General features: G+C 37.2%; 1 protein-coding gene across 3 annotated transcripts in view; it reads right to left on the bottom strand.

Moving 5' to 3' along the window:
• Positions 1 to 18,687, bottom strand: part of LOC117372063 (contactin-1a-like) — an 88,185-nt gene that overhangs the window by 25,220 nt on the left and 44,278 nt on the right. Inside the window, exons 2-6 of one of the 3 annotated variants that reach the window (XM_033967791.2) lie at positions 14,882 to 15,014; positions 13,097 to 13,129; positions 4,281 to 4,410; positions 2,588 to 2,763; positions 1,393 to 1,488 (exon numbers count right to left, since the gene is read on the bottom strand). In XM_033967791.2, the coding sequence (XP_033823682.1) occupies positions 1,393 to 1,488; positions 2,588 to 2,763; positions 4,281 to 4,410; positions 13,097 to 13,129; positions 14,882 to 14,936 (490 nt within the window). In that variant the 5' untranslated portion in view covers positions 14,937 to 15,014. Of the gene's footprint in view, positions 1 to 1,392; positions 1,489 to 2,587; positions 2,764 to 2,958; positions 2,995 to 4,280; positions 4,411 to 13,096; positions 13,130 to 14,881; positions 15,015 to 18,687 lie in introns of those variants that run through there. The other 2 variants (XM_055222504.1, XM_055222505.1) reach the window with 2 other exon arrangements.

Below are 18,687 nucleotides of genomic sequence, written 5' to 3'. Positions count from 1 at the left end.
CAATTAGAGCATCCTAACTTTTTGCTAGAATTACTTTATAAGCTCTTTTTACAACTATAGCAGAGGTTTGCAGTTATGCTAAAGCCAACAACAATTAGCATGCTAACATGTACGTCCTGATTATCAAACAATAATACGCTTTTTTGCAATATGATCAAATTTGAGATGTAGAAGGTTGAATAAATAACTTCTATCATTTGTTATAGATGCAAACTGATTAGTTAAGTCTTCCATTCTGTTATTTAGTTATTTCAGCTCATGTTTTTTAAAATATTGTACATTTAGAATTTTTTGTGTGTGGGATAATTATGCTTTATAGTTTGGTTTCAATATTATCGTTTATCGTCCATATTTAAGATAAGATAAGATAAGATATGCCTTTATTAGTCCCACAGTCAATAGCAATATATCGCACTTCAAAATGTGTCATTGCATCACTATATTTGTACTGGAGCCAGACAAAATGTGTTCAAATACATACAAAAAAGTCACGCGGTCTTTAAGTCATTATTTGCAAGCATTCAAATTTCTGCTTTGTTTAATCGTGAATAGTTTTCTCTACAAACAACAACCCTAACCCAAACATTTTAGTTTAGACATCGACAATCCTATTCTGAGAAGCATGGGATTCTTGGACACAATTCTACTATTAAAACATAAATTGCAAATCTAATCGCAAACGTGATCTTGTGAAAATGGATCAGCCCTATTACGCATCTTGGAAAACATTATTACTCAGTTACGAGCAGCAATATTTCCTTCTATTATGTTCTCAATAAAGCAGCCTAAATCTCGGCCTAAACGATAGTAATGTGATAGTCAAGTCATTATTCCTATACCTCTGAGAACACTATGAAGCCCCACTCTGAGACGACAGGGGATACGGCTTCGGCTCATTTCATTATTACTGTAAATGAGTTCAGAGAAGCCCCAAAGAGGTTAGAGCTCTGAGCTACGATAACTACTGCTTTAGACAAAAGAAAGGCTAATATCTGCCACAGTGAACACAAATATCCCTTTTTCACATGCTGCAGTATAGGGATGTTGAGCCCATTCGGTTTATCGATCGTCATGCTTATTTAGGTCAAAAAGTGGGAAGTACTCAGTTACATTTACTTTTTGAAGAAGTGTAAATCATCTCTTTGTTTCTTTTTTATAATGATGGTAACACTCAGATTTGATATTGTGTCATCCCTCTCCTGTCGCTATCACACATGGCCTATTTTACCATGAAGTCCTATATGAGTGAACAAAGAGAGTGTCTTTTAAATGTCTAAAGAATACTTCAAAAGATAAAACCAGTACAAAGCTGTTATTGTACGATCCATCTTTGTGATGTTAGGGTGTTGTCTACCATCACGTCGCAGTACTTCAGTGACATAATGTGGTTACCTGGATAATGTGGAGGAGGGGCACACAGCAGCACAGCTCCCTGGCCCTCTTTCACATGCACAGACTCTCTCTCCTCTGATGAGAAGAAATCCAGGTCTGAAAAACACAAATCAGAGCGCTGTCTGGTAAGAGCTACTTCAAATGCACCAAAGTAGAACTATTCAAGACTCAAACGCAGCCATCTTGTTAAAGAATAGTGCTGATTTTTGGTCAACGCAAGTGACTCATTTTTTTCATTTGCTCAAAGCCGGGATTTCAGCTCAAAACCTTTAGGCAGGATGGCATCATAATAACAGCTGCTCTCCAACTGTAAGAAAAAATACTTACTTGAAACAGTACTTTTCAGTCCAGTTCAGTAATGTAGTAGAAAGTACAGTTGCATTGTACTCGTTGTTTGTTATTTCAGTAAAAGTACAGATGCAGAGGTAAAAAATTCACATGAAAAAATCTACGTAAGTAAAGGCATTTAAGTATCCATTAAAAAATGTACTTTAAGAATAAAAAGTCAAAGTACTGTTAAAGTGTTGCAGTGATATTGATTAAAAATTATACAGATTTTGGTCAACAGTTGCAATACAAATCCATTTGTGTATTTATTTTTGTTTGCTTAAACTTGAATTCGAGAACATGGTAAAAATAACCCCTCGAATCATATCTAAAGTACTTTTTACTTTTCACTTTAGTTAAAAAATGTAGTGGAGTAGAAAGTACAGATACCTGCTCTCAAATGAAGTGAAGTAAAAGTAAAATGTATCCACTGTACAATTTCTACAAAAATTCTACAGTACTTTACTACTTGTACTTCATTACCTTCCACCACTGCTCAAATATAACGATGTCAATGTAAAAGTATCCCCTCTAAAATGTAGTAAAGTGAAGTGCCCAAAAATTTTACTTGAATAATATAGTACTTTTACTTTTGTACTTCATTACTTTCCACCACTTTTGATACTGTACTATAGCCTTCTGCATGGATGGAGTACACTTTCATCTCTTAATGTTTTAAAATCCTGTTAAACTATGCATGGAGTAAAAGTACAAAGAAGAGGGGTGGGGGGTGAGTTATTATGACATCATCCCGTGTCCTTTCCTCACCACTTCAGATTTGTCCTGCTTGTCCTTTCAAAATTCAGCTCACACAACTAACACAACCTTTTTATGACCACAGCACACTCCACATACAGCATCCACTTACATCCAAACTGCACAGAGGCGGAGCGGCTGAGCACTGATCCATACTTGTTGGATGCCAGACAGGAGTACTGCCCCACGTGTTTGCTCTTGTTGGGGTAACTGATGACCAAGTTACCCCCGACTAAACTGTAGTTGCTCGGTGGTTTCAAGATAATTATCTCTCCGTTAAACATCCACCTGCAAAGATATTATAAGAGTTACTCCTAAAATTGAAATGTATTTCTTGAAAAAATAGCAAAAAAGTGTTCTGTTCTGTCAATATGTTTCACCATCATCCAAGTAGCTTCTTCTGTTCTGACTATGTAATGAAACCAATGGGGATAATGATTCGTTAAGGTCAACAATTATGCAAAATATGACTTGATGGTTCACAGCTTAGGTTAGTTCAATGGATTAACTAATACTCCTCGCTTGTGTTAGTGTCAATGTAGATTCAGACTGATATTTAAGCCAGTCCCTCAATATAGCTGTGATAGAACTGAAGACTTGGTATGGATCATCGTACCTGTAATACTGAGGGTTTACACAAACATCTTGAAAAAAAAATACTTAAAACATTGATTCATCCATATTTGGACACCTGATAATTATAATGAATGGATTTTTAAATTAGTAAGTGCAACAATTAGCATAAGGTTAGCAAGGGTCATAGCTAATTTGTGTCCAGTCTGACTCTGATGTTTCACTCACTGAGAGTTTGGAAGATGCATGGTGACACAATTAGCATATATTTGCATGTAAATTGAAATGGTTGTCCAAAACATTTAAGTAAGATAGCTAAATAAGGCACAGGGACTTGTAGGCACGTGGAAGCATTTAGAAGATGAATGAAAAACATGGTAAATGACCTAATACCTGGTTGGATGACCCCTGCCCCCCCGTTTCTTAGCCCCTACAGTTAGTCCTGGACTCAGCTACAGCCTGCCCGTCCAAGGGAGTGGACTTCTCCTTTATTGTGGTTCTCCTCTAGGTTTCTTTTCTTCCCACTGGTTTTTAAAAAAAGTTTTTCCTGAAGAATGTGGGTCTAACGAAAGGGGGCACTCTGGGACAGTTCTCTATTTGCTTGTTTTCTTCTTGCTTGTCTCTTATTGATCAGTGTCCAAGATATTTATGTGAACAGAATATAGATATATGAACTTTGTTAATTAGGTTTTTCCATTAATAATTAAACATAGTTCAGGGACTTGTATAAATGTAATCAAATAATAAAATGCTTTTTGAGCCCTCTGATAAATGGTTACTCTTCACAAAGATGAAATATGTAACTTTTCTGCTGGTCCCCCTGATAAATTGAATGCCAGACTGCGGAAAATTTCAGGCAAGTAATAACACTTCCATGGAGACAAGTAGGCGCCTGACCACCCCATCTGAAAAGCTGCATGCATCCAGTGATATTGTAGATATTTTACAGCCAAAAGTTTTTATTACAATGAACTAGTTACTTGAAAAATTCAGGTGAAATATGTTTTGTACAGTTCTTATGGGATCAGAAATATTGGCCCTATAAACAAATACATCTAAATTTATTTCTAAAATTCTAAATAAATTCAAATATGAATCAAAACAATATTCCACGTACACAACATTTTGAACTCATCATAATTTTACAGTGTCTTTATAAAGCCAGTCGGGTTCAGAGACAGACTGAGCGGCTGTGGTCGGGGTCAAACAGGGTGACTGAAGACATATGTTACTTGTATGTGGCGGGCGGGTCGGCCTTAGCGCGGCAGGTCATGGTGATTTTGGCTTCGGGCGACTCCTCCGGGTAGATGGTGTCCACCGGCTGCTCCTCAAACACCGGTCCATAACCCGCTGCCTCGTCTTCTGAAAAACACGCGGACAAAAGGTCAGAATCAGAATGAGGTATTAGAGATGTGCTGTTCGTCTGGCGGTTCGGTGGCACGTCAATCAAAAAACACAGAGAGCTAGGTTCAAAGGCAAATGTTGCATAAATGGGGTGGGAAAACGTCACTGAATCAACTGTGGGATGCGTCAGTGAAAATAACTAAGTAAAGATATAGGACAAGACACGAGTATGAGTTTGTTTCTTTTGGTTTACGGTGAAATAGCGGCACTTGTGGTAGTTTAAGCATTGTATATTGTAGAAGATGCAGTAGTAGTACTCGTTGTAGTTACGGTAATAGTATAGTGATATGTGTTGTCGTTTTGATACTGAGAAAAAAGGATCGAAAGGTCATAGGGTTTGGATAGAACAATTATGATTAAAACACTCTTTTAGTTGGACAGAATGTAGTCTGGATCACAAAATATTGCACCCATTCTGCAGATTAGGAAAGGTTTAGTCCTATTTATATGATTTCGCTCCAGTTTCAGTACTAATAATTCAATTTTTAAACAACGCTATGTTAAGTTAAAGCTACCATGTGCTTCTTTCAGCTGTGGCACGCTATCAGACGGCAATTTGTAACCACAGCTTTAAGTTCTTTCTATTTTATACTTTACATTATAATGCCTTTTATTTTAATGTTTAACTACTATTATTCCTTCATTAACACTAAATATCTATGAGATACGGAACTGGCTGTGTAGTGAATCCAAATTGCAACATCACAGTAATTATTGTTGGATGTTTTTACTCACATCCCAGCACACAGCAATGCATTCCACGTGCTATAGTGAGAACCCCTTCCCCAAAGCAGAATACAAATATGGCACTGATGTAGCATAATATAATGACCTTGCAAACACATCCTCAGAGAGTAAAAAAATCCATCTTCAGGATATCAACGCACACACACAAAGTAGTCCCAATTACTCAATAAAAATGAACAAAATTCATGAATAAGACATTAAGACAACGCTGGGTTATGAATAAGCAATGAGCACTTCCAAATTCGGATTATTCCACGAGATAAAAAACATAAAAATGTGTTTCTTTTTTAATTCTTGAGTGGTTGTTATTCCACGTGCGTGTGATGTCTAAGAACGCACAGCTGACACCTCCACAGAAAGACGCAAGGTGTTTTGGACAGTAATATCTGCTCTATTCAGCACCTACACGCAGGTCTACCTTGGTGCTTAGGACTCACTCATGCTGAAAATCTCATATCGACCAGCTTTGCACAACCTTTACAAAGGAGAAGAAGCAAAAGGCTGCAGTAGGCCAGCATGAACGTAAACCTGTAAATAACAGTCATAGCATTGTAATATGACTGAATGCTCTCTTATGCTGTCTTAAATAGTGAAAAACAGGACTAGTTCACTTTAAATCGTTTGCAGTGGTCCTATTCCTATCATGGTGATTACTTTATCAACTTACGCTCAATATATGAAAGCTGGAACAGGATATTTGGGGCTAAGTATTTATTGTGAGTACTTTTTCTTTGCAAAAGTGGGGGATTATCGCAATATTTCTCTGTAGCAAGATATCGAGCTTCAAAATGAGTTATCGTGAAAGGTCTAAGTGGTCTCAACCTATTGCTCACTTTCCTAAGATATTCCTAGCATTGTAATAATTCACTAATTATAACCAGTGCCATCTGCTTCTTCTGAAAGTCCACGCTATCTATCCGTCACTCACTTTGAACACAACTACACTGGCAAATATTGGGAAAGAATCTGTGCTTGAGGAGTTAAGCCTGTCATGATAACACATTTTGAAGCACGAGATATTACTACAGAGATATATAGCAATAAACGATAATATTGAAACTACTTGTTGCCGCTGACACAATAAGAGTAATGCAGGACATTCACAGTAAACCATTTTTAAATAGACAGTATCATTCAAAAGGCCTGAACTGCAAAAAAGAATAACAGAATGAACCAATAATTACTCATAAAAGTGACTTATTCAATCTTTTTTTTTTTTTTACCTCATTTAATACATCGCTATACAGAAACCATTAGTTGCACGAAGCACATCAAGATGGTACTGGATTTCTTGCCATGTTCACTGTAGCGTAGCCTCATCAGTGGTTGCAATTGCATCTATTATCATTTGCTTTAGTTCAGTAATGTGCCGTATTTTTGTTTGATACACGATATCTTTAACATAGCCCCATACACATTGTGCCTTCTCTTGAGGTGTAGACATTTCTTAGGGGTTCATTCAAAAGCCCGCCTCTTTAATCAAGAGTACAAGAGAACAAATCTAATACATCTTATTAATTTCCTTGTAAAGATTTTTTTAAATTGTAAATAGACTGTATATTGTTCCAGCTTTGATATATTGAATGATAAGTCGATATATAGCAATAATCGTGAGAGGCCTAGAAGGACTATCACCAAAATAGCATCTTATTACTAGGCCGTTTTTATGACATTTCGAATAGATAATTAACATAACTTCACATCTAAAAGACCCCAAAGGATTAACTTCTCAATGTCATCATAATATTCACACTTGTTCCTACACTTGACCTGAATATCACTCCGAGAACCTCACAATTTCTACAACAAACTCCTTGCTCTTCGCACGAGGCACCGATGAAGACATAGGGAGACAGACTGCTCTCCCCCTCTCGCTGCAGTGGCGGAGCACAGCTGTCTGACATGCCACGAAAATCCCAGGGACTCACAATTACATCCGGCTGAGTGAGAATTAAACAGGAGTCTGAATGGGGTTTGTGGAGCAGATGAGCGCCATATTAACAGAGTAACACGTCCTGCGAGTAAAGGAAAAGTACCACAAAATACTGCAAATTGCTAACCCCCCTTACATGGCGAGTACCCTGGATCCACCATCTGTTACTGCTTTGCCTAGGGTATTCCGCAGTATGGCATTAAAATTCCCCATATGCTGCGACCCGGTCAAGTTATAAGTCAGATATGTGAAGAGGCGCTCCCACTCATAATTGTATGTTTTTCGAGGTATTTTTGAGCAGTAAAAACACCTGTTACTGACAAAACTCAAGAGAAATACTGTAGCTTTGTCCCTGCCTGAATACTCACTACCCACTACACCCACCACTGAAAGTACATGAACTCCGTGGGTACACAAGGGCACAAGGGCGATAAAAATTAGAATCATCCAGCAGTGTAAAAACAGCTATTAGCAGTGTTGCTGAAGTGCAGTTAAATGAATTAGAAAATCATAGTATAGTTTAGTTTGGATCATTTGATAAAAGGGTGAGGGTTAGGTTTATGTGAGTAACACGTGTTAGGACCAAAAATAATCCAAAAAATATGCAGTACCATTTATGCAAACTGATATAGAATTCAGACCTATTATGCAAAATTGACTTGTTCAGATTTATTTTCAAGACGCCACATTACCGGTCAATCCTAGTTTTCACCGACACTGCTCTGTGCTTACTTTGTTCTCCAATAAAAAAAATTTAATCAGTGATACACACAGGACACTGCACCATTGCGAAGAAATTTAGTAGCTGGAGTGACCTGGAGCTGACCATCTGAGGTGCTAACTCTGTATTTCTTTGCTCTAAATCTTTACTTGTATTCATATGTATAGTCATCTATCTGTTTGACCTAATTCCTAAATCCTTACATGTATTGATATGTAATATTATCTATCTCTTTGACCTCTTTTTGTGATTCTATCTGTTGTTACACACGGGCATATCTCTTGTTTGTTAGTGTTCAAGACGATGTGTCCAGCAGCCTGAAGGAACTTGGACCAGATTATTTTGATGGTATAAGTACACTGTATGTATGTTCATTTGTCAGCTGAGGGCGAGACGACACTATCAGGCACAACAGTTCTTTGACAATTTGACGATTTCATATATTTTTTAAGTTTTTACTCTTAGAAATTCCACAATACGGTGTCGTCAGCTCCCACTGGGCACCACAGTTTACTAGCACGGAAATCAGAGGACTTGCTTCTTTTATTAAGTCGTTGTTGTAGATTATAGCTATACCGCAGACACAAGCGCAATAGGTCTTCGTTAGCATGGACATATCAAAAATAAACATAACAGCGTGGACACAGAGCTGGTGGCGTTTCAAAGTGGCATGTGACAGATGGTGCAGAGACGCGCTAGAGCGGAGAACATATAAGACCCACAGCCTGCAGACTCTAAGGCCGCTCTGTCAGCCTCGCATCCCTCCCCTCACTGTCCATCTCCAGCACTCCGTATACATTTGACAACGCCTCTTAGTTCTGCCATGCTTCAACTTGTAGAAGACGCACAGCAGCGAGTAAAGCAGAGGAAGGGAGAGCGGCTTCCGGGATATGACCTTCGAGTGGTCAGACTTCATCAAACAGTCAGCGGGGAGAGATAGATTCGATTTCAAATGCCACAATTGCTTTAGAAGTCTGTTATCCTTCCCAGCATGTGCAGCACAAACTAGTTAAGGAAGCCATATTGATCTGATGAGTCTATATATGTTTTAAAGTAAATAACTGGTAATTCAATGTACAGCATGAATCTGTGCTCTAACTGAATATATTTGGTTTAGATCTATTCAACCTTGCTATTCTCAGAAGGGATTTTGAGCTGATACGCCTCTTCGGTTTCATTTATTGTAAGATGTTATATGCCAAAGATCAGTGTCTCTCAATTTACCGGATTTCTTTTTTTTTTTTTTTTTTTTTTTTTTTTTTGAAAGTCAGAAAGAGCCATACGATTTTTATAAGTGATGAGACAAAGTGATTAATAAGTGAATTTAAAAGAAATAAGTCAACCGTTTGCAGATATTGATACATTATAAAGTGTATGTAACATGTTGTATTTCTGTGGGCTTTGTGAACCTATTTGAAGTGTATTAGGGGGTCTGGGGTTTTTAAGCAAATTATATGCCATTTCCTTTATTCTGGTGCATTTTATGAGTAATATTAACTCTACTAAATGATCATTATTCTTTCCGGTATTCGCTCAAATGATAAAAAAAACCCCATAAAGAATAAACACTCTTTGGTATGCTACAAATACTGTCAAATACAGACTTACTAAATAAAATATACCGAACAAATGTTTCACTAAACGTTCTTTTTCTCAATCAAAGTGCAAAGAGCTGCACTGGAGGCTTTAAAGAGCCGCATGTGGCTCTTTAGAGAGTGCATGCAGCTCTCTTAGTGCCTATAAAAACTACTTAAGCTTAAGTTAATGTTTTATTTCCATACTTGATCCTTTTACTGGTATGTTCTATTATGGACTAGATATTTTCTGAAATTTAAGAATGACTTGGGGGAGGGTGGGTTATTTTTGTGACAATTAAAGCAACATTTTCTGAACCGTAAAATAGGAGTCCACAATGATTTTAATAAAACAATAAAAATCTGCTAATTAAAATCATAAAGTGACATGTGTAATTTGCAGTCTTTTTGCATATGCATGAGAGATACACTGAAATCATTACAGACTGCTGTGTCACCGGGCCCCTCCGAGATTTGTTGTGATGCAATATCAACAAATCCCGAGAGACTGGATTCCGCTGCCCAATTATATGTTTTGTGTTGCGTCACCAGTCACCAGTGTATGTAGAACACAGCACATTTGGTGTCCTCTATGCATCCGTGTGTAACTAATCTCAACCCTAAAGCCTAGAGCGACACAGAGACGTATGCGACCAACCAAAAGCTCCTGGGAAAACCTCCAACTTTGTGTCTTAATTAGAGACTGGAAACAGTATTCAATTATAATTCTGCTTTAGACAGTGTTAAAAACAGCCTTTACCAGTGTGTGAGTGTCAGCTGTATAGTTCTATCTGAATACTGTTAGACAATGCCTACTGTGTACGGCCAAATTACATATTATGTGAATAACAATCAATGCAATCTGCGCTTCCCATGTCGAAATCCATTTGTCTGTGTAGCATACGCATTTCCAATCTCCCTTTTAAAGAACAGCTGCCTAATCGTTTGCACTAAAACCATTTAGCATTGACTGAATCAGGCAGAACTCAATGACTTCACGCTTGCATTGTTTAGAGTCATGCTGCATTGCTAATTAAATCCCCGACGCTAAATCAGAACCATATGCTAAATTGGCAGAACTACTGTATAACTAACCTGAATGTACGGCAAGTCACTTTTTTGGCTACTACTTGCTTGTATCAGTCATGCGTTTATTCAATTTGAGATGTTTTATAACAAAAGATGCCTTAAAAATATACTGTTATTACTGTAAGCAGGGTCGCCTCTCCACAGATCCGACCTTGAATCAGCATTTCCATCTTCCTGAAGATGTGAGACAGGCCTCTACTTTGACTCCACTTTGTTTAAATCCAGGCTCAAAATGCTTTTGTTTAGCCGTACATATGACTGAAAGGTTTTTATTCTGAACTCTTATCTTTTAATGTTAGTTTTATGATGATTATTTATGTTTTGATTTGTTGTATTGTGATTTTAATGTATTTCTTATTCTGTAAAGCACTTTGAATGACTTTGTGTAACAATTGTGCTATACAAATAAACTTGCCTTGCCTTAATTTAATGGCATACTGTAGAATATTCCATCCCAAACTATGACATCATGGAGACAAGCAGGTAGCAGACATAAAAGTTGCATAGTGTTTTAGATTTTGTCCTTGAAGTTGTTAAAATCGTAATGTGAGGCAGGTGGGGTACATTAAGAACACAATAATAGACCAGTATGATGTGCCTGCGCATAGGTTCGTAAATTTTGTCAGTCCCTAAAGACAGATAAAATCAGCATTACATTTTATTACCATCCCCCATCTGTCCCATTTTAATAGCATCATCAGTGTTTAGCTAATCCGAATAGCCAAAACCAGAGGAATGGATGCAGACATGATTAGAAAGGATGGCACGCGGTCTGCAAACAGGCAAATGCTAATAACTCACACTCAATGACAAAAAGTGGAATGAACGGCTCCACTCTCCATTGGTGGCTCTGTGAAAATTACAACATACTGAACACACAGCTTCACAAGTTGTTCCCAAGCAACAAATCAGCAAGCATCCTTTTTCCAATTTACCCCTCGCTGACTGCACAACGCTTTTTATACGCGTGATAGAACCGATCTAGGGCAGATAAAAAACACGAACAGTACATTTGGGAGGAGAGTCTTTTTATATTTGTCATAATAGCTCCTGGTTTAATTCTGGATCAGTCCTGTGGTTTCGCTTTGTGTTTGCCCAGGTTTGGTTTAGGTCTTGTTCAGTCCTGCTTTAGTACTGCTTTTTCTCGGTTTGGTAATTTTGAGGTGGGTTTATACAATAGACAAGTTAAAACAAGCAGAGGTGAGTAGAGTAGTGGTCATAATGTGTAATCAAGGAAGAGTAATGTTACTTAGAGTAGACGTACAAAGAAGTGACCAAAATAACTATTCAAGTAAGAGTAAAAATGTAGGCTGTTTGCAGTGGTGGAACGTAACAAAGTAAAAGTAGAAAAGTACTGTACTGAAGTAAAAAATGTAGGTATCTGTATTCTACTTAGGTAAATTTTAAAATGGATACTTTTACTTTTACTTCACTACATTTCAGACTTGGTATCTGTACTTTCTACTTCACAAATGTTTATCAAAATCACTACGGCCTCAATATCTACAAAAAATACTTTTACGTTTTACTTTTAAGTCTATTTTTAAACAGGTACTTTAATACTCTTACTTAAGTCATTTTTTCATGCAATACTTTTACTGTTACTTGAGTATTTTTTTGCTTTGGTATCTGTACTTTTACTTCAGTAACAAAATTGAGTACGTTGCCCACCACTGGCTATTCGGAGACACTACTTGAGTACTGGGTAAAAGTTTGAATGTAAAATACAATTCGAGTGTTATTTATAATTTAAGAGTTATTGTAATCATCCAAGGAACTCATGTAAGAAGTACTCACGGTGGGAAGAGTAACCACAACTTTAACTCAAGTAAGAGTACTGTTACTTCAAACTAAATATTACTTTGAATTAAAATTATAGTGTCAAAAAACTATAGTGAAAAGTACAATTTCTTCATGAGAAAACATAACAGAGTACTACCCACCTCCAAAAGCAAGCAGTAACGTGTTATTATAGACAGTCAAATATTGTAAAAGTATTCTATTGTAAAGCCTGGTCAGTGGTCACATTTTTATACAGCGCGTTTCCATCTTCAAGTCACTCAAAGCACTTTACATCAAGAAACTGCTTATCCATTTACACACACATTCATACACCAGTGTACACAGACACTGGGGGCAAGGTGGGTTAAGTCTCTTGCCCAAGGACACAACGACAGCATCCATCTGTAGGAGCAGGAACCGCACCGCCAGCATGTGGGTCAATGGATCTGACTGCTAGCCAAACGCGTCCGCCCTCATTAGACACGTAGTTAGCCCCTGATGTCAGATACGACGGTAGGAAGAGGTCCAGAAATAGCGACAGAATAGAACTGTGACCTCAAGAATCTAATTAATTATTTCTACCCTTTCGTTAAAATAGGGGCCATCTGTTACTGTCATTTAACCAGCGCTAGAACAGGAGCTTAATGTAGAAATATGTTCAAGATAAATTGCTAAAAAAACGGAATAAGTGATGATCCTGGTCTTAACTTGGTATATAATTTTGTATAAAAGTACAATGTAAGGTCATATGAGCAAATTACATTCATTGTCAGCTGGAGGTTAGGTGTATGATTTTACCTTCATAGAAATCCTCTCCTTGTGTCGAGGCGCCTGCAATTAGAACAAATTATAGAAATGTATTAGATTATGGTTATGAGGGCAATCAATACACTGTGATTTTTATTAGCAACGTACGTGTGTGTTAGAACCTTTGAGAAAATGGAGACCAGTGAACAGCAAGCCAAGCTATACAGAACTAATGTCATTTGTATAGGATTTTCTTGACAAATATTTGAAAGTACACTATGTAACTTGTCTGGAGGAGGGTGTGTCACCTGCTTGTCTCCACACAATGATATTGCTTTATTGCGCTAAAAAACTTGGAAAACATGTATTCTTACAGTGAGCAAGGTTGCCTCTCCACAGATCTGACCTGTAACTTGGGCTTGGAGAGTCAAATAAATAGCTTTTTCAGATCAATGCATTGTTTGTTTCAATGTAAAATCAAACACTATGAAAGGCACACAAGAGCAGACTGCAGACAGAAGCTCCAAGTGGGATGTAAGATTTTTGGACAGGTCATTTTCAGGTCTGCTCTTTTCTGTCAGCTTCACTCTGTTTCCCCCACAGTGCACTGCTCAGAGACACCACACAAATCTAACCTGCATCTAAAATGTAACTACCAGTGTGCGATGCATGTAAAAGACAGCAGCCATACCGCTCCCATCTCAAAATGATGACTGCCTATCTACAGCTTAATAATAGACTTTAATAGCACACTGTCAGTTCTGCTTCAAGCAACAAGGACGTGCTTTTGCTACATTAGGTTTTGACAGGTGATAGTTGAATCATCATACAAGTTTTATTTTTTTAAGGGGACATATTATCTCGTCACTGAGCAGCAGAGGCCGCACTAGCATTGATGAATGACTGGCTGCAGGTGCTGGGGTGTAAAGTGAGGATTCAGATTAAAGACAGATATCAGTGTTGATGATTGATTCATGTGAGGCTCATTCTGCTTTCTGAGATTGGAGATTGATTGTGTTAAGAACCAAAACACCAAATTATAACATAAACAACTTGGCAATTTTTAATTTATTTTTATAAATTTATTTTTTGGAACAATGAAATGAGCAGTACAATTATTATGAGTAAGAGCTATTGCTGAGTTTTAGATGACATCACAACATTCTATAGGACAATAATAGACGAAAAAAAGAATATTGTTAAAGTGCAGATTTCTGCTGCAATACAGAAAGTTGCAATGTCTAGTCATTTATGGAAATGATCTGGTTAAACATTTATGAATTTACCTTTTGGATATTTCATGGCAAAGTACAATGTAATCAATAGGGAAAACTGTCTCCCCCGATCTGGGACCATGACATAATCACATTAGAATCTGAAAACCACCAGGTTTGCTCATGTTGAACTTTTATCTGGGGGAACACAATGTAAAATAATGATCTATATATGTTATAGTTTACTCAAAAGCATAATATGTCATCTTTAACATCATTTGTGAATGTGTGTTCAAGATCCATTCAAGATCTACAACAAAAGCTACACTTTGCATGTGAGTTAAGAGAGCAAATGAAATTTGCAATGCATCAACTTTTGTACATGTGATCAACTTTTAAAATATTCACTTAAAACTCATCTTCTCAGCACCCGAGATGCTAAACCATGAACCAAAAGAGCAGCTAAGTGTCTCATTCTGAAACATCTGCTCCATACAGCTTCAAATTATCTCTCTTGATCGTGTATTTAACCTAACAATAGAAAAAGTCTTAATGATTTATATAGCCAAAAAGTGAAAAATGTGAAAGCAGTGTGGTAAACGTGTTGTTATGACGACCATACCGTGCATGGAGAAGCAGAGCAGCAGGAGGGGGAGGGACAGGCCCAGGTGAGTCATGGTGTTGTAGTGATGACCACCAGGTGGTTACAGCCGGACCCTCTGTTCAAGCCACATGAGCAGCACTGACGGCCAATCCTGAGGAGACAAGGAGAGAGGATATTTTAAAATCATAGTTCAAGCAAGGACACATTCACATTAGAATTCCCCTGTAAGATGTATTTATAGCCATCATAAATAACTAGAACTCCACAAACTCATTGCACCACATGAAATACCCAGGATGTTAAATATACAGGATGTGAGCCACAAAAATTGTTGTGGTAAGGGACAAATATCTTGAAAAATACGCATTCTTCATAACTTGACTATAACTGGTGGTGCTACGTGTTTATCTATGGATATAAATCAGTACAATGGCAACGCAATAAGACCTCTGTGGAGACCAGTTAGATAGGATCAAAACTAAAGCAGGACTTGTGATGGGGGGTGCTTGTCAGTTATACTTATCTAATTCAGGGCTAACATTTTAATTATGGAAAAGTAAAGCTGTGTTCTTCTGTTTGTTTCCTCCATGTTGCCTCACTATTTTTACTGGTGAGATGATGCACAGAGCACAGATTTGGTTTTGTCACCTCCCACTCACAAACTCCAGTGAGCAGCATGTCTGTTTCTATTAGCCTGATCACACACAGCTCTGTCAGAGATAACTGATTTGAATAAACGCTTCAAAATATCAGGCTGGATCATGCACAGGCCCCTGTCTGTGTGGTTAGTAATATTGATCAGAGAATGGATTTATTGTAAACATCTGTTGAACAGAATATAGATACCAAAGCACTGCACTGCTGAAGACACGTCCACAGTGCTTGACAAACAACTTTTCCTGAATTTGTCACTAATGAAGACTGAACAATGCTCATGTGTCTCTGGGCAAGTTATTATTTAGTCAACATTTTTTGTTTTTAGCTTGAATCTCACACATTGTGTGAGAGCAGTGATGCTTTACTGTGCTTCTAGGGAGGATTTTTGCCCAACAACTACTAGCATAATGAGATTATTTTAGCTTTGTTCATCACCTGTGTCCATTCTGGTTGGATGCAGGTGTAGTCCAACGCTCACGTGGGTTTTTATTTTAGCGTCATGATTTTATGCGACTAAATGTGTTTCCACCTTCCAAAAAGCACTTTAACCATTATGTGCATAACTCAAAATCCACCTGAAGCGAGCAAATGAACTTTTAAGCCAATTAAGGGCTTTAAATGTGATATCTGTTCCTGTGTGACACTTTCAAAATGTGCATTAAAAATAAGGTGATGGAAATGCAACTTATGAAGAACAACTTTTCCTATTGAACTATTAAAGTGTTAAGCCAGAATAGGGTGCGTTCACATGGCATCACAACATTCCCCATAGTTTAAACTGAGCCGGAGGTTGTATGGGGCTTATGGTTAATTCCTCTGTAATTATTGGGCCAACAAAAACTAACACAAAGTTCAAGTTGTCTTTTTTCACAATAGCTCCAGGAAATTGTGCCATTATGAAAGCATGATTTTTTTGTTTTATTACTTTACTCTTAAACCTTGTGTTGAATTCTGTTACAACATTGAGGTGAACTTGTTTCTCAGTAAGAATTCGACAGATGCTTATTTTAAGATGTCTACACTGGAACCTGCTACTTCAGTTACATGATATGAGTATTCATCTTTCGGTTGACAAGAGGTCTTGTAATACATCCTTTAAGTGATTGCAAGCATCTTTTTAGTGGCGTATATAAATTTGAGTATTTCTTACAAAAACAGTGAATGTCTCATAGAGCTACATATGCCCCTGTCCTCCATCTGAAACTATGACTTCATCAAATTTTAGACTCTGAATGCAACCTATTGTCCTACTGTTTTATTGGATTAATATTCCTGGGCCTGTCTCTTGTTCATTCTCTCTCTCCAAGATGTTGGTGATAACATTAAATCTTATCAGTTGCATCAGAAACACGATAATTTTGGCATGGCTTTCTGGCAACATGTGTTTATTGGATTATACCTCTCTCCAAAATAGCCACAGGAAAATAACATCAATTCAGATTTGTATTTCTGATGTGCAGAATTGAGTAGCATTCATTTGATTAAGTCAGGTTTGGAGGAAGGAAGAAGAGCAGAACTAGCAAAACCGGTATTTCCATGTGTTTTTACAAGTTATACATCAATCCATGTGCATTCTCAAATTATTCAGGAAGCATCCAAAGTTGTCCTATGTAATTTTTATGGTAACACTACTTGCCCAAACGAGTATCTAGTTTCAACACTAATTTTAGGATGACTTAGTATCTTGGTTTCAATATTTCCTGACAGCCCTAGTCCATATACAGTAGCTCTGGCACTGTTGCAGTCATTTCTATAAATAACTGAAGTCCTATGGAGAGCTGCATGGTGCCTCAGCCTCACTCACTCTCTCTTCTCCAAATGATTATGTCCAGTCCCACAGTATCATGCTGGCTGTCTCTCTCTGGATTACTGCTCCTAATCTGCTGCTAAAGACTGATTCCACTGCTGATTGTAACTGTATCTGTATAAACCAGAGTTTACAATCCAGTGTGTTCAGTGCTCAATGATTGAATTCAAGTTTTCTGTCATCCTCATATGTCATGGTGTTAGATACAGGTGATAAAGGAGACAGGCTTGTTCACCAACCATAGAGGTGACATAGAGTGTGTTGTATTTGAAATATGCTATGGTATAAAAGGACTGCACTGTATCCAGGCTGCTGCAAATGTGTCTGAAAAGTGGGGTATGGCAAGCAAACAAAAATTAAAAGCAACAATAAAAATATTCATAAACATAGTGAAAACATATCTTAAATTACAACATGCCTGAATTAAATGTGAGAGATTAAAGCTGTCAGAATTCAAACAAATGAATAAACACAAAAATACTTATTATATTATTCCAACATATTATTTATCAATTAACTTTTTCACCACCTACTCTTTGTATTTAACTGTTCCATACAAAAAGTCACAAAAGATTATGCACAGGATAAACACCTGAATCAACATTATAGGTAATAATATCATAGAAAGTGGCATATACAATATCACATAATTTATGCATTATATAATAACATATTGGCTGTGAAAGCTTTTCAGTTAAGAGCAGCAGGCAGCCAACGGGCCTAATGTAAATCAATTTGAACTGCATCACATGGCTCATTTGGCTACGCTCAAAGTTGTACATTACACTACAGTCAATTACTATCTGTTATAATGTATTATTTAGATAAGGAGGGGAAATATGGCAAAGAATCAGTCATGTTTTTTCTTCTCATAATGATCCATCATGATTTCACTTATTAAAACAGCTTTGATTATTAATTTTCAGAACATAAATGAGACAGACTTTTATGATATCTATTTAACACAAGAAAGAGTCAAATATCTTCATGCACAGTCTTTCATCTGCTCCAAAACACCTGCTTTTAGTGACAGAGGATTGGCTGTAGACCTCACTGATCACTGACAATTAGAAATGACATAATCTCAATTCAAATTTGTTTAATTGCACAGCCCTAGTGTCAGATTATAAACTACAATAAAGTCACTTGACATAACCTCTATTTCACTGTATGTTTATGTCTGTTCACTGTGTCATTCATGTATTGAGACCTTGACCGTAAAAGTCATTCAGCACCAATAAAAACAGATATGTGATTTATAGTGTCTATCACAACCTCCAGTCACACAAAAACTAGAAGGATTTCATTCACTTATCAAGCCAGAGTTGCCCCCTGGAGGTTAAAAGGGTCATAATAAAAA

The sequence above is a fragment of the Periophthalmus magnuspinnatus genome, chromosome 6 (assembly GCF_009829125.3).
Source record: "Periophthalmus magnuspinnatus isolate fPerMag1 chromosome 6, fPerMag1.2.pri, whole genome shotgun sequence".
Taxonomy (NCBI): domain Eukaryota; kingdom Metazoa; phylum Chordata; class Actinopteri; order Gobiiformes; family Gobiidae; genus Periophthalmus; species Periophthalmus magnuspinnatus.
This window is presented reverse-complemented; position numbering and strand designations above follow the sequence as displayed.